Below are 12,988 nucleotides of genomic sequence, written 5' to 3'. Positions count from 1 at the left end.
TCCGGCTTGTTCGGTATTAGATGGTTATGTAGACGAAGAATATTTTTATCAATTACGAAGCTTCACGTGTCAAGCAGAAATTATCATGGACAAAGCCGAAGCTACTATGGATTAATGGACAAAATTACCATCTGGATGAGCGAGTTATTACCATCTGGATTCAAATGCATTACCAATTACAATGCTTATGGGTAGACAGAATTCAAACGCTTTAGCAAAGAGACAAATTTCATACCAAGAGCTTCGTCAAGCCACTAATGGATTTTGTGTAAAGCAATTTACTAGGTGCGGGGTGTTCTGGGTCGGTTTATCAAGGTACTCTTTCAGAGGGATTGAATGTTGCCATTAAGGTTTTCAATTCAGAGTTAGAAGGAGCATTAAGAGCTTCGAGGTCGAGTGTGAGGTTTTGCGCAGCATAGCCACCTAAATCTAGTGAAAATCATCAGTAGTTGTTGTAACCTTGATTTTAAGGCCTTGGTACTTGAGTTCATGCCTGATGGAAGTCTCGAGGAATGGTTGTATTCTCACAACTATTTTCTCGTTATCTTACAAAGGTTGATCACAATGATCGACCCCGCATCTGCACTAGAATACCTTCATCATAGCCAGACAATTCCAATAGCTTATTGCGATTTGAAGCCTAGTAAAATGTTGCGTTAGATGAAGATATGGTTGCACGTTTGGGTGATTTTGGCCTTGCAAAATTATTAGGTCAAGAGGACTCAAATCATACAAATCATAACACTAGTAACAATTGGTTATATGGCACCAAGTAAGTTCTACTGAGGTCGGGCTGAGTTCAAATTGAGCCTTAATAAAATTTTAGGTTCGATTGTTAAACTTGAGCCCAACTTGAAAAATAGATTTAAGTTTTTGTCTAAGTCTAATCTGGATAAAAATACTAAAATTCTAGTTCGAGACCAGTTCAATTAATTTTTAAAAATTTATTTTTATATAAAAATTTAAAAATATAATACACCAAATACACTAAAAATATTAAAATAAATATTTCTTAACAAATTAAAAATAAATTAAAAAATCTTTATACTTAAATAACACTAAGATAAGTGTAATTTAATAAGCACATGCTTCTAAAATAGTAACAAAATTAATAATAAAACAAGTGTTATATAAATTCAAACATTAACAATAAAATAGTAGCAACATAATAGTAAAATGATAGCAAAACAGTAGCAAAAAGTAAGAAAACAACATCAAAACATGGAAAAACAACAAAAAAAAAAGGATCTTTTTAATTGAAAATTAATGTCGGGTCGGGCCAAAAAATCTTACTTAAGCTCGATCCATTTTTTAAACAAGCCTTGTATTTTTACCCAAACACATTTTTCAGACTTATATTTTTATCCAAACTCATCCAATTTTCAGCCAAATCTTCAAGCCAAACTATAGACAACTCTAGGCTCAAGTAAAATGTGCTCACAGTAAGTGATGGATATTAATTCGTGCTCAACATAAATGATTAATTTTGAATATATAAAGAAAAAATGTAATTTAACTCATTATGCAGTAACTATTTTTATACATTACTTTTTGGAAATTATTTGAAGTATTAATGAATGTTTAGTGATACAAGATATTACCATTAATATATTGAATTAATGATGCTAATTTTATATATAAAAGGAATAATATATTTTACCATTTGAACAAATATCTGCCACCCTGTAATTTCATCTTATTGCTGCATTTTCTGCTAGACCCAGATTTGTTTCTTTGTCAGCTTAATTTTCCCTTTTTTCCTTCAAAATCCTTCAGTCATAAACATTGGTTTTTAACTTCAAAACCCACCAAACCAATAGTTTCTTCCTCCTATCAGCTACCATCCATGGCTTCTTTTTTCTTCCTTTTGCTCTTCTTTCTTCTCCAATTATTTCTCTACCCTCTTTTTAGCCAAGCCAATCTCCATCAATCCAAAACCTTCCTCAAATCAACCCTTTTCTCCCGATCATCATCAGCCAATGATACCATTCCACCAACTCTGTTTTTTGAAGTCACCAAACCCATCAATGTTCCCTCACTGTTTTAGAACATGACTTTGGCTACACCTATGGTAAGCCTCCTGTTTTTGCAAACTACACCTTCCCATCTAATTGCCCATTTCAAGAATTTTCCAAGATCGTACTAGAATGGAATGCAACATGCAAAGGAAGGCAATTTGATCGGATCTTTGGAGTTTGGTTATCAGGAGTGGAGCTTCTAAGGAGCTGCACAGCTGAGCCTAAAGCTACTGGGATTGTTTGGAGTGTCAAAAAGGATGTAACACAATATTCCTCACTGCTTTTGATGAACAAGACTCAAACTTTTGCTGTTTATATGGGAAATCTTGTTGACCAAACTTATACTGGTGTTTACCATGTCAATGTATCTCTTTATTTTTACCCTGCAGTAGAAAAAGTAAATTTAGGGTCTGGGATTGGTTCTAAGGCTGATTTAATCATACCCTTTTCCAAGGATTTGCTATTGAATGATGGATTGTGGTCTAAGATAGAGAATTCTACTGATATTAAAGTGAAGGAATTTGAAATTCCTCAGAATGTTTATCAGGCTGTATTAGAGGTCTATGTGTCTTTTCATGAGAATGACGAGTTTTGGTATGGAAATCCTCCAAGTGAGTATATTATTGCTAATAATCTTACAAATTTGCTTGGAAATGGGCCATTTTGGGAAGTTTTGGTTACTTTGGAGTTTGGATGGTGAACTTGTTGGTGCTATTTGGCCTTTTACTGTGGTTTACACAGGTGGAATTATTCCTCAGTTGTGGAGACCCATTAGTGCCATTGGTTCATTTGATCTCCCTACTTATGACATTGAAATTACCCCATTTTTGGGGAAATTATTAGATGGGAAATCCCACAAATTAAGTTTTAGTGTCACAAATGCCTTGAATGTGTGGTATATTGATGCGAATTTGCACCTATGGTTAGATTGTAAGAGCTCAAAGACTAAAGGGAAGCTTTTGCACCATAGCATTGCTCCTTTAAATGTTTCTTCTGTGATAGATGTTGAGGGTTTAAATGGAGCATATGTTACAAAAGCAACCAGGTCCATATCCTCAACTGGTTGGATCAAATCAAGTTATGGGACAATCACAACAAAATCAACCCAAGATTTAAGTTATAGAAACTCCATGGTGATTGCCAAGGATGGAAATCTGCAGATTGTGAACCAGAAGATCCATTTTGATGACAGGGTTCATTCAAAGATGCCAGGCTTCAATCTAAAACCAAAGAAATCATTGAAGAGGTTTGTTTTCAACATATACTCTGACTATATCAATCAAGGAAATGGAACTTCATTGACTGTATCTAATTTCACATTGGGGTTCAATGAAAAGAAGTTTAAAGATAAAGTGAGGAATTTGCAGAAAGGAAATGGGTTCATGGTTGTGAAGGATAACTTGGTTGTCAATGGAGTTGGAAATACCCAACAAATATACAAATATGATGGCTTTAAATCTTGCTATTATAGGAATGTAAGCAACTCAAATTACACCATTCTTTATGATGAAATTGGATATACTTGCAGTAGAAGAGCAAAACATCATTGGGATTATAGTCCTTAATTTGCATCTTATGTAATTTATTAATGGAAATTAGTCATTTGACTACTTTGATTCTTGAGTTGCAATATTAGAAGGATGTATTAGTTAATGGAAAATAAAATCTTTATTTTTGAATTGTCTTTGGCTCTTTAAAATATTTTAATATTAATGTATCCTTTAGTAATTTTGTAAATTATTTGATATATTATCTCTAAAATTTTGGACTTCATAAGTAAAGTTAAGAAATATGAATGTCAAATGCAATACAATGACTATTATTTATTATTTTGTATGATAATAAATTGCATTATCATGTTAGAAAAAGGATTGTATGAAACTATGATTTCATACCATTATTTCTCTATTATTTTAATAATAAAGAGGTCCTATAAAACATATTTTATAAATATTTAATTAATAGTAAATTATTAGGTAAATTACCCCATTAGTCACTCTAAATAGGGTTGTTGGTATTTTGGTCACTTTTAAATTTTCTTTTGTTAATTTGGTCATCCAAAAAAAACGTGGATCAAGTTAGTCACTCCACCGTAAAATAGAAATGGAATGTTGAGTGTGTATTTCCACCTTACTTATTCTAAAATTAGGATCAACTACTTGTTAGCCACTCTAAATAGAGGTGGTTCCTATTTTGGTCACCTCAAAATAATTCATAAAAATGCAGTGTTAGTCTTTTCATTACCAATTAACAGTGAGTGACCGATTTAATCAATTCTTTTTAAGTGACAAAATTAAAAGAGCTTACTAAATTTTAGTCAAAAGTAAAAAAAAAAAAAAAAGTCACATGTCATAATTCAATTGGATAATATACCACATCAACAATTCGTTGATGGATTAATAAAATTTTAACAATAGTAACTAATTTAAACAATTATCTTAATTACAGTAATTAAATTGAGAAAAAATTTAGAGCGACCAAATTAAGAAAAACCCTTTTTTAAAGTCTTCTTAAGTATAATTTACCCTATAAAATATTTTTACTATTTAATAGTATAAATAATATGAAATTAGATCGGTCAGTCATACAATACTTAGAAAGAGTTTGATCCTATAAGGGTTTGCTTCACGGTTGAAAGAGCAACTTTCTTCGACTAGACTTTCAATTGTTTAAAACTACTTGCAGTCGCTAATCCGGTATTTATTTCTCAACAATTTTAATTTTAATTTCAAGTTTTAATTTTGCAATTGTGTATTTGATTTTCATGTCTACTACCAGTACTCTCTAGTTTTTTTTTTTTTTTTTTTTTGTAATTAGTAATATTTTCTACTTATATTTATAATCAGGTATGAATAATCAGGGCTGTAAAAGAATGGCATTAGAAGATAAGATTAGTGCATTGCCAGATGATATCCTGTTAACCATTTTATCACTCTTGACATTGAAACAAGCAGTTGCCACCAGCATCCTCTCTCAAAGATGGCGATATTTATGGACATCGCTCCACACGCTCAACTTTAGATATGAAGAAATCTTGCATCGCAATGACGGTGACACAGATAATGAATGGGGCTGTAAAATATATGGAGCTAATTACATGGAAAGATTCAAGCAAGTGGTTAACCAAGTACTTAGATCTCACAAAGCTCTAAAACTGCATGACTTTGGCATTCATTATCCATTAGATGCAAGCTGTGGTGATCTTATTGATATTTGGGTTGCTTTTGCAATTGCATTTAAGGTTTCCAAGCTTGAATTGAACTTTTCGACCAATCAAGTCCCAATTTGGGTATGTTCATTCAAGAATTACTCCTTCCCGCTTGATCTCTTCGATAAAACGAAGACGATTGAGCCTTATTTGGTACAATTGGATCGTGTTTTCTCCGTTTGTGCACCGCCTTTGAATGTTGATAATGGTTTCGAGTGTTTTAGAGAGCTCTTCTTGAAATCTGTAGATCTTACGGACGAACAGTTTGAAACCATTTTATCAAGCTGCACATTTCTTGAGTGCCTACATGTGCTTTACAGTAGCAGGCTAGTGAATGTGAAGCATGCTGTTCCTCACATGAAGTTGAAATCCTTGGAGATGTATAGATGTTTTCAGTTGAAGAAATTGGAAATATTTGCTCCAAATCTAGTTTCATTCAAGTATTTAGGGCCTAAGATAAACATTAGTGTAAAGGATGCTAAACAGCTTGTTCATGCATGCATGCGTTCCAATTGGGAAACTTGGGAGTTTTCTAGACCAAATCCTTTGAGTTTGCCCAATATGCAAAGGGGAGATTTTGTTTTTGGCCAATTTGCTGCATACCTTCCTCAAATAGAGCATTTGGTGATGGATGCTAGTTCTTTTGGGGTAAGTGGAAAAATGTCTAAATTAAGTTCTTTTGGGTCATGCCATGTAAGTATTGGGCAAATAAATTGACAAAATTGATTGAAAATATATGTTTTGAAACTGATCAAATTACAGAAGAGGGACTTACTCTGTCAAATATGTATAATACAAGGACCTATAGGATTTGACATTTTTATTTTGTCAGGAAGTCTTTTTTTTTTTTCCCTCTTATAACTTTTTTGGTTTTTTACAGGGAAAAAAAGTATTAGACAATGGCCCTTTGCTCTACAATCTAAGGCATCTATCATTGTCAAGTTTGAATTATGCCCATGGTCCCTTCGGGATGTTAGATTGCTATGAAATGCTTGCATCCTTTGTTAAGGTATCACCATTCTTGCATCGCCTAGAGTTACATGTAAGTACTCTTATTTCTTTGAACTTAATCATACACGAAATGTATTTGTATCTTATATTTATTTTTTAAAATCTATGCGACAGTTTGAACTATATCCTCTACAAGATCCAAAACTGAGAAGAATCGCTGTATCTCCACACAACTATTTGAAGGAGGTTTTGGTTTCTGGTTTTTATGGCAATAAGCTGGTTGTGGACTTGATCATGGTTGTTTTCGACTTTGCCATTGAACTCGAAAAGATTGAGATTTCAACAGCTTATTTAGGTGACCCTTCCAAGTGCACTATCTCGTTAAAACCAGATGATGATTTTCTTGTTAGAAAAAGCATTGAGCGGCTGCATGAAAGAATGCCTGCAAAAGCTCAATTGTACATTCTTGATGGTCTTTGATTATTTTATTTTAACCTTTTACAATGCATATTTGAGGTTCAAAGATAAAGTGAGGAATTTGCATAAAGGAAATGGGTTCATGGTTATGAAGTATAACTTGGTTGTCGATAGAGCTGGAAATACCCAACAAATATACAAATATGATGGCTTTAAATCTTTGCTATTCTAGGAATGTAGAAATTGGATATAGTTCTTTAGTGATTTATTAGTTAATGGAATTTTTTATATTTGAAATGTATTTCACGCTTAAAATATTTTAATATTTTAATTTTGAGTAAATTTGTGTTTAATATTAGTAAATATTCATATTTATCTTTTGATAATATATAATATTATAGTAAATTGTTGACATGATGATGAATGGTTAGAACATTTTGAAGCTCTTCAACAGCAGGGACTAAAAAGATCAGTATCGGATCATATTTCGATTTTGTTAACTAACAGAGCAGTAGATTGGAGTCGGAAACCTTTTAAGTTTATAAAAGTGTGGCTTAGCAAGAAGGAGTGTCCGAGTTTAATTAGAAAAGAATGGAATGAAATGGACAGCAAGAATGGTAGAATATCGAGAAAATTGAGGAAGTTAAAAGAAGCCCTTAGGAAATGGAATGGTGATGCAAGAAATGAATTGGAAAAAAGAATAAATGAGATTGAAGAGAGGATTAAGATTCTGGATGATGAAAGCGATAATCGAGAGTTAACTGAATTGGAAATGGAGGAGATGAGAAGTTTGAATCTAGAACTTGGGGAAACAATTAAATTTAAGGAATCGGTTTGGAGGCAAAAATTAAGAATGACATGGTTGAAAGACGAAGACTCTAACACGGCATATTTTCACAAGGCGGTAAAGATTAAAGCGAAGAGGAAAATTGTGCATGGGATGAAAATTGGAAATTCTTGGTACAGTGAACCTAAGGAGCTGAAAGAGAAGATGTTCAATTTTTTTAGAGACCACTTTAGCTGCCCTTCGAAGAAATGGAAAATGGATATGGTATTGAAATTCAATAGGCTAAAAGAAGCAGAAGCTTTGAAACTTTAGGTGCCTTTTTCTATGGAGGAAATCAAGGAAGCGGTGTGGAGCTGTGATGAGAACAAAGCTCCGAGTCCGGATTTGTTTAATCTATGCTTTTTTAGAAATGTTGGGAGGTTGTACAAAAGGATTTGTTAGAAATGATGGCGGAATTTTATAAAACTGAAAAGTTAGAGAGAAGCATTAATTCGTCTTCCATAGCACTCATATCCAAGAATGAAAATCCGAATGACATTTTCAAATTTAGACCAATCTGTTTGGTGAGTTCATTGTACAAAATAGTGGCAAAGGTTCTATTGAGAAGATTGTGAATTTATTGGGGCCGTGGTAAGTGATGCACAATGTGCATTTATTCGAGAAAGACAAATATTCGATGGAATAAGAAGAAGGTAGGTGCGGGGGGATATATGATTTTTAAGCTAGATTTCTCCAAAGCTTACGATTGTGTGAGCTGGGACTTTTTGGAACTTGTATTGTTGAAGATGGGTTTTGGAAAGAGGTGGACTGGTTGGATGTTGGATTGTGTGTACGGTCATAAATGAGTTTAGAATCTACAGAGGTCTCAGACCAGGGGACCCATTATCACCATTCTTCTTTATTCTAGTGATGGAAGTACTGCACTTGATGATGGATAAAGCTGAGGAGATGGGGATCATTGAGGGGATAAAAGATGTTATACCTGGTCAATCAGTCACACATCTACAATTCACAGATGATACTATTTTATTTTTGAGGGCGGATTAGGAAGTGGTGAGGAATACTAAGTATATTCTCTGCTGCTTTGAAATTTTCTCTAGGTTAATTATTAACTTATGTAAGTCATGCATTGTGGGGTTTGGCATCGAAGAGGAGTTTATGTATAGAATGGCTGTTGTTTTGTAAGTGTAAGATAGGGGAATTGTCATTCAATTACTTGGGAATTCCTTTAGGAGCTGATCCAAGGAATATTTCTTCTTAGAATGGAATCGTGGAAAGAGTTGAGAGGAAACTATTGGGATGGAAGTGCCATTCACTCTCTTGGGCAGGGAGAATTATGCTCATCAACGCAGTGTTATCCTCTTTGCCTATCTACTTCATGTCAATTTTTCAAGCGCCTGTAGCTGTGATTAATAAAATTGACAAAATTAGAAGGAATTTTTTGAGGGGAAGTGTTGGTGGACGAAGGAAAATGGTGAAGGTAAAGTGGAAATAGATTTGTTTGCCAAAGGATAAAGGGGGTGTGGGAGTGGTGGATATCAGGGTAAAAAACAAGACCCTCATGGCCAAATGGAGTTAGAGATTAGCGGTAGAAAGAGAAGCTTTGTGGAGAAAAATTATAGTTGCGAAGTACAGATCCCTTGCACAACAATGGTGAATTAGAACGAGCAACACAAAAGATATGTAGGTGGTTTGGAAGGGTATCGTGGAGAATGCTAAAGACTCAAAAGTGGCTAAATGGATGGGGAAATAATCTTTTCGTTGGTTGATTGGGAATGGTAATACGATAATGTTCTAGGAGGATATTTGGTGTGGAGAACGGCCTCTGAGAGTGGAATTTCCAAGGCTGTTTCGTTTAGTCAATAACAAGAAAGGGTTGGTGAAAGACTTTCGAACTCGAACAGGTTTAACAACGTTAATTGAGTTGATTTTCTTTATACGACCATTATTGGATAGGGAATTGGATATCCTCAATCGTTTAAGGGAAGTAGTTAGTAGTAAGGTTTTAGTGCCAGAAGAGGAGGATCAATTAATATAGACACATGATAATAAGTGGGTGTTCTTAGTGAAGAAATTAACATAATTATTGATCAAAGAAGGAGTACATGACATTAGTTTTGCCTTTGATAAGATTTGGAAGTTAAAGGTGCCTCCTAGAGTGAGAAGCTTCCTTTGGATGATTTTTGTCGTAACCATTTTTTTGAAAAATAGGAATCGACTTAGATTTTGAAAATGAAAACGAATAGAGGAGTCGCCACCAATCCTTTTTGATGATGTGTGATTGGGTCACCTCAAATTAATCATTTTAATAAAAGTTAAGATTTACTAAAACAATAATTTTTTGGTCTACGAAAACCAGAAAATAAGTTCGGGAGTTGGTTACGCACGAGGAAGAATTTGCACCCTCGATATGCCCAAAAATTGGTACCTAGTTGATTAATTAGTGTCTTAGTGTTGAAGATTAAAAACTCGAAAACCTTTGAAATACGATCCTTCTTTTTGTAAAAACATTCGAACGTTAAAGACCTTCTCGTCTCGAAGCAACAAAATGTCATATCCAGTGAGTTAGGACACAACATCTCGAACTTTTGAGAATGAGCTTGTCTTTTACCTAAAAAATTCGTGTATTTCAAAAGGATATTCGGTTAGTTAAAGTGAACGAGGAAAATCGAAACCCAGTAAGTTAGGGCACGTTTCCTCGAATTTCCAAACACCGAATATTGCCTTTACTGGCAAAAATCTTATTTTGAGGTAACAAAATGTCATACCCGGTAAGTTAGGGCACAACACCTCGTATCTCCGAAATAAGCATTTTTCAAAACTCGTATTGCGATTTAAAAGAATATTCCGTTATTTAAGTTGAATGAGAAAATCGAAACCCAGTAAGTTAGGGCACGATTGTCTCGAATTACCAAATATGGAATATTACTTTTATGAAAGAATTATTTTAAGGCATCGAGTGAAAAATATAATGTGATGTATAGTAAAATATAAATACAAATTATGGTATTAATAATAATGTATAACAATAAGTGTGACATCATTAATAACAATAATATAAGCAATAAAAGATGACATAAAAGCAAGGCTAGTAACATAAAACAAGTGCATAAGGAAATGAAATAAACGAACACATAAGTAAATAAAAGAAATATAAAACATAACAACACAAAATGACAATAATGATGAAAACGATAATAATAATAATGTTTATAATGATAATGGTGGTGGTAAAACAATAATATAAATAATAAAAGTAATAATAAGAATATTAATATTTATATTAATAATAATGATAATAGTAATAGAAAATAATAAAGAAATGATGATAGTGATAGTAATAAAAGTGAAAATAATAGTAATAATAATGAAAAATACAAATAGTAATAACAATAATACAGATAATAAATAACCTAAAGTTTAAAATTATTCAAAAGATATAAATAAAATAAATGATGAAATATTAATAATAAGGGTAACGACATATAAATAAAATAAGTGTGCTAAAATATATGTATTAAATTAGTTAATATAAAAATAATAACGTATAAATAAATACAAAAAAGGAAAATATAATAACAATAATAGTAAAGATACAATAGTAATAATAATAAGAGGTATAATAATATAATGATTTAATGGTAATAGTAACAATAGAATAATAATAGTAATGATAGTAATAAAAATAAAATAAAAATAAAATAAAAATAATAGTAATGTTAATACATTAAGAATAATAATATGTTAATAATAATAAATTAATGAACTAATAATAAAACAGTAAGTAAATAAACACCAAAAACAAAATATAATAATAGTAATATTAACAAAACAATGGTAATAATAATAAGAGATAACAATAATATATTACCTTAATTAATTTAATTATAATATTGAAAATAACATAAAAATGCTAAATTGCAATTAGAGTAAAAGTTAGGGGGCTAATTTGAAAATAAATAAAGAAGAACGGGACCGATTTGAAAGCACGAATAACATGCAGAGTCCAAAAGTAAAATAATTCCCCCCCTCCTAAACGATGTCGTTCGAATGGGAGCCAAAATGAAACCAAAATAAATTTTAAGGTAAAATTGAAATAAAATAAAAAAACTTAATTGTGAGATCAGGAAAAAGCGGAGGGGCCAAAAGCGCAAATAAGCCCTCCGCTTCAAAAACATGCGGATCTTTTTGTAGAGCGGGTCGGGTCCTCGGGTCGGCGCCTAAACGGCGTTGTTTTTGGGTGCAGGTGCAGGCACAGGCACAGCAGTCTTGCGTTTTGGTAGTCTATAAAAGCCTAAAAATTTCCAAATAAAAAACACTTCCACCAGGTTTTAAAAAAAAAAAAAAAAAACAGGAGAAAGCTCTCCTCTCCTCTCTGGGTTGACCCAGATCTCGGTCAGGGGACCGAGGAGCTCCGCCGTAGGCCTATCACCGACCACCGTCGCCGGCCACCGCACGCAGTGGTCAAAATTCCCAAAAGGTATATTTTTTCTTTTTTTTAATTTTTTTATTATTTAATATATTTATCTAATATATATTGTTTTTAATAGAATATAGCTTGTATATACAAATAAATTCGAAAAAAAGAAAAAAAGAAAAAGGCAAAAAGACCTTCGATTTCGTCCTTGATATTTCTTGCTGTGATTTAGTATATTGAAGCCCTTTTTTGATGATGCTTTTCTTTTGTATTTTATTGATATTCTTTGTTTTCGAATAAAAAAAATCCTCTTTTTACATTGTATGTTTGGGCTTATATAGCCATTTTACACTGCCACCATCTTTTGCTTTCTGTCTTTTCTTGTTAATGTTTGCAGGTACAAATGGGCGGTGGACTGGGTGGCCGACTGGCATGGGGCTAGGGACGGAGGTTAGAGGCTACAGCAGCTGATTTAGGGTTTCTTTTTTCTTTTTCTTATATTTTTTTTTATTTTGGGTTGTATTTGGGCTAATTGGGCTAGGGTTAGGTATTGGGTCTGTTTGGGGTCATTTGGGCTAGGGTTTGGGCTTAGGTTTGGGTATTTTTATTTTTTTAGTTTAGTGGGCCGGGCAGGAATGGGCTTCTACAATTTCAATAGATAGGCTACCTACTAAGGAGTTCCTAATTAGAAAAGTTGTGCAGATTTGTCAATCAGATAGAGATTGCCCTTGGTGCAATAGAGAACCAGAGAAAATGGAGCATCTTTTTTTCAATGCAAATTCATTGAAGGGTTTTAGAGAAAAAATTTCAAGTGGTAGGATGTTGATTGGAATCTAGTTGATGGGTTTTTAGATTTTTTTCTCTTTATGTAATAATGTAAAGTTTACAAGTGTGTGTAAAAGCCTATGACTAATATCAGTGACAACAACATGCTGGTCCGTGTGGCTAGTAAGAAAGGCGTTGGTGTTTGAAAGGAAGTGATCTACAGTGAACAGTTTGTTTTTTCACTCCAAGATGCGGGCATTGATGTGGGTTAGGTCTGTTCAAGAAGAATTAAGAGTGCAAGAGAGATCATGGTGGATTTGCCTGTTTAGAAGCTGGTGTGATTTAAAAAAATCTGGGATGGGTGGCATGTTTTGGTGTCCTCCGAGGTATGGTTGGGTAAAATTTAATGTAAGTGGAGTGGCGAA

General features: G+C 33.1%; 1 protein-coding gene and 1 pseudogene across 1 annotated transcript; both read left to right on the top strand.

Annotated features, from left to right (window-relative positions):
* The first annotated feature begins 1,679 nt into the window (after nt 1-1,679).
* On the top strand, nt 1,680-3,704 carry LOC108472314 (peptide-N4-(N-acetyl-beta-glucosaminyl)asparagine amidase A-like; annotated as a pseudogene).
* A 1,186-nt stretch (nt 3,705-4,890) lies between these two features.
* Nucleotides 4,891-6,657, top strand: LOC108472315 (F-box protein At1g80960-like). Its single transcript, XM_053021400.1, has 3 exons — nt 4,891-5,874; nt 6,107-6,235; nt 6,352-6,657. Exons 1-3 carry the CDS (start codon nt 4,891-4,893, stop codon nt 6,655-6,657), a joined length of 1,419 nt encoding a protein of 472 aa, XP_052877360.1.
* Nucleotides 6,658-12,988: the final 6,331 nt, after the last annotated feature.

The sequence above is a fragment of the Gossypium arboreum genome, chromosome 11, assembly GCF_025698485.1.
Source record: "Gossypium arboreum isolate Shixiya-1 chromosome 11, ASM2569848v2, whole genome shotgun sequence".
Lineage (NCBI taxonomy): Eukaryota > Viridiplantae > Streptophyta > Magnoliopsida > Malvales > Malvaceae > Gossypium > Gossypium arboreum.
The sequence above is the reverse complement of the archived record's forward strand: the minus strand, read 5'-3'. Positions and strand labels throughout refer to the sequence as shown.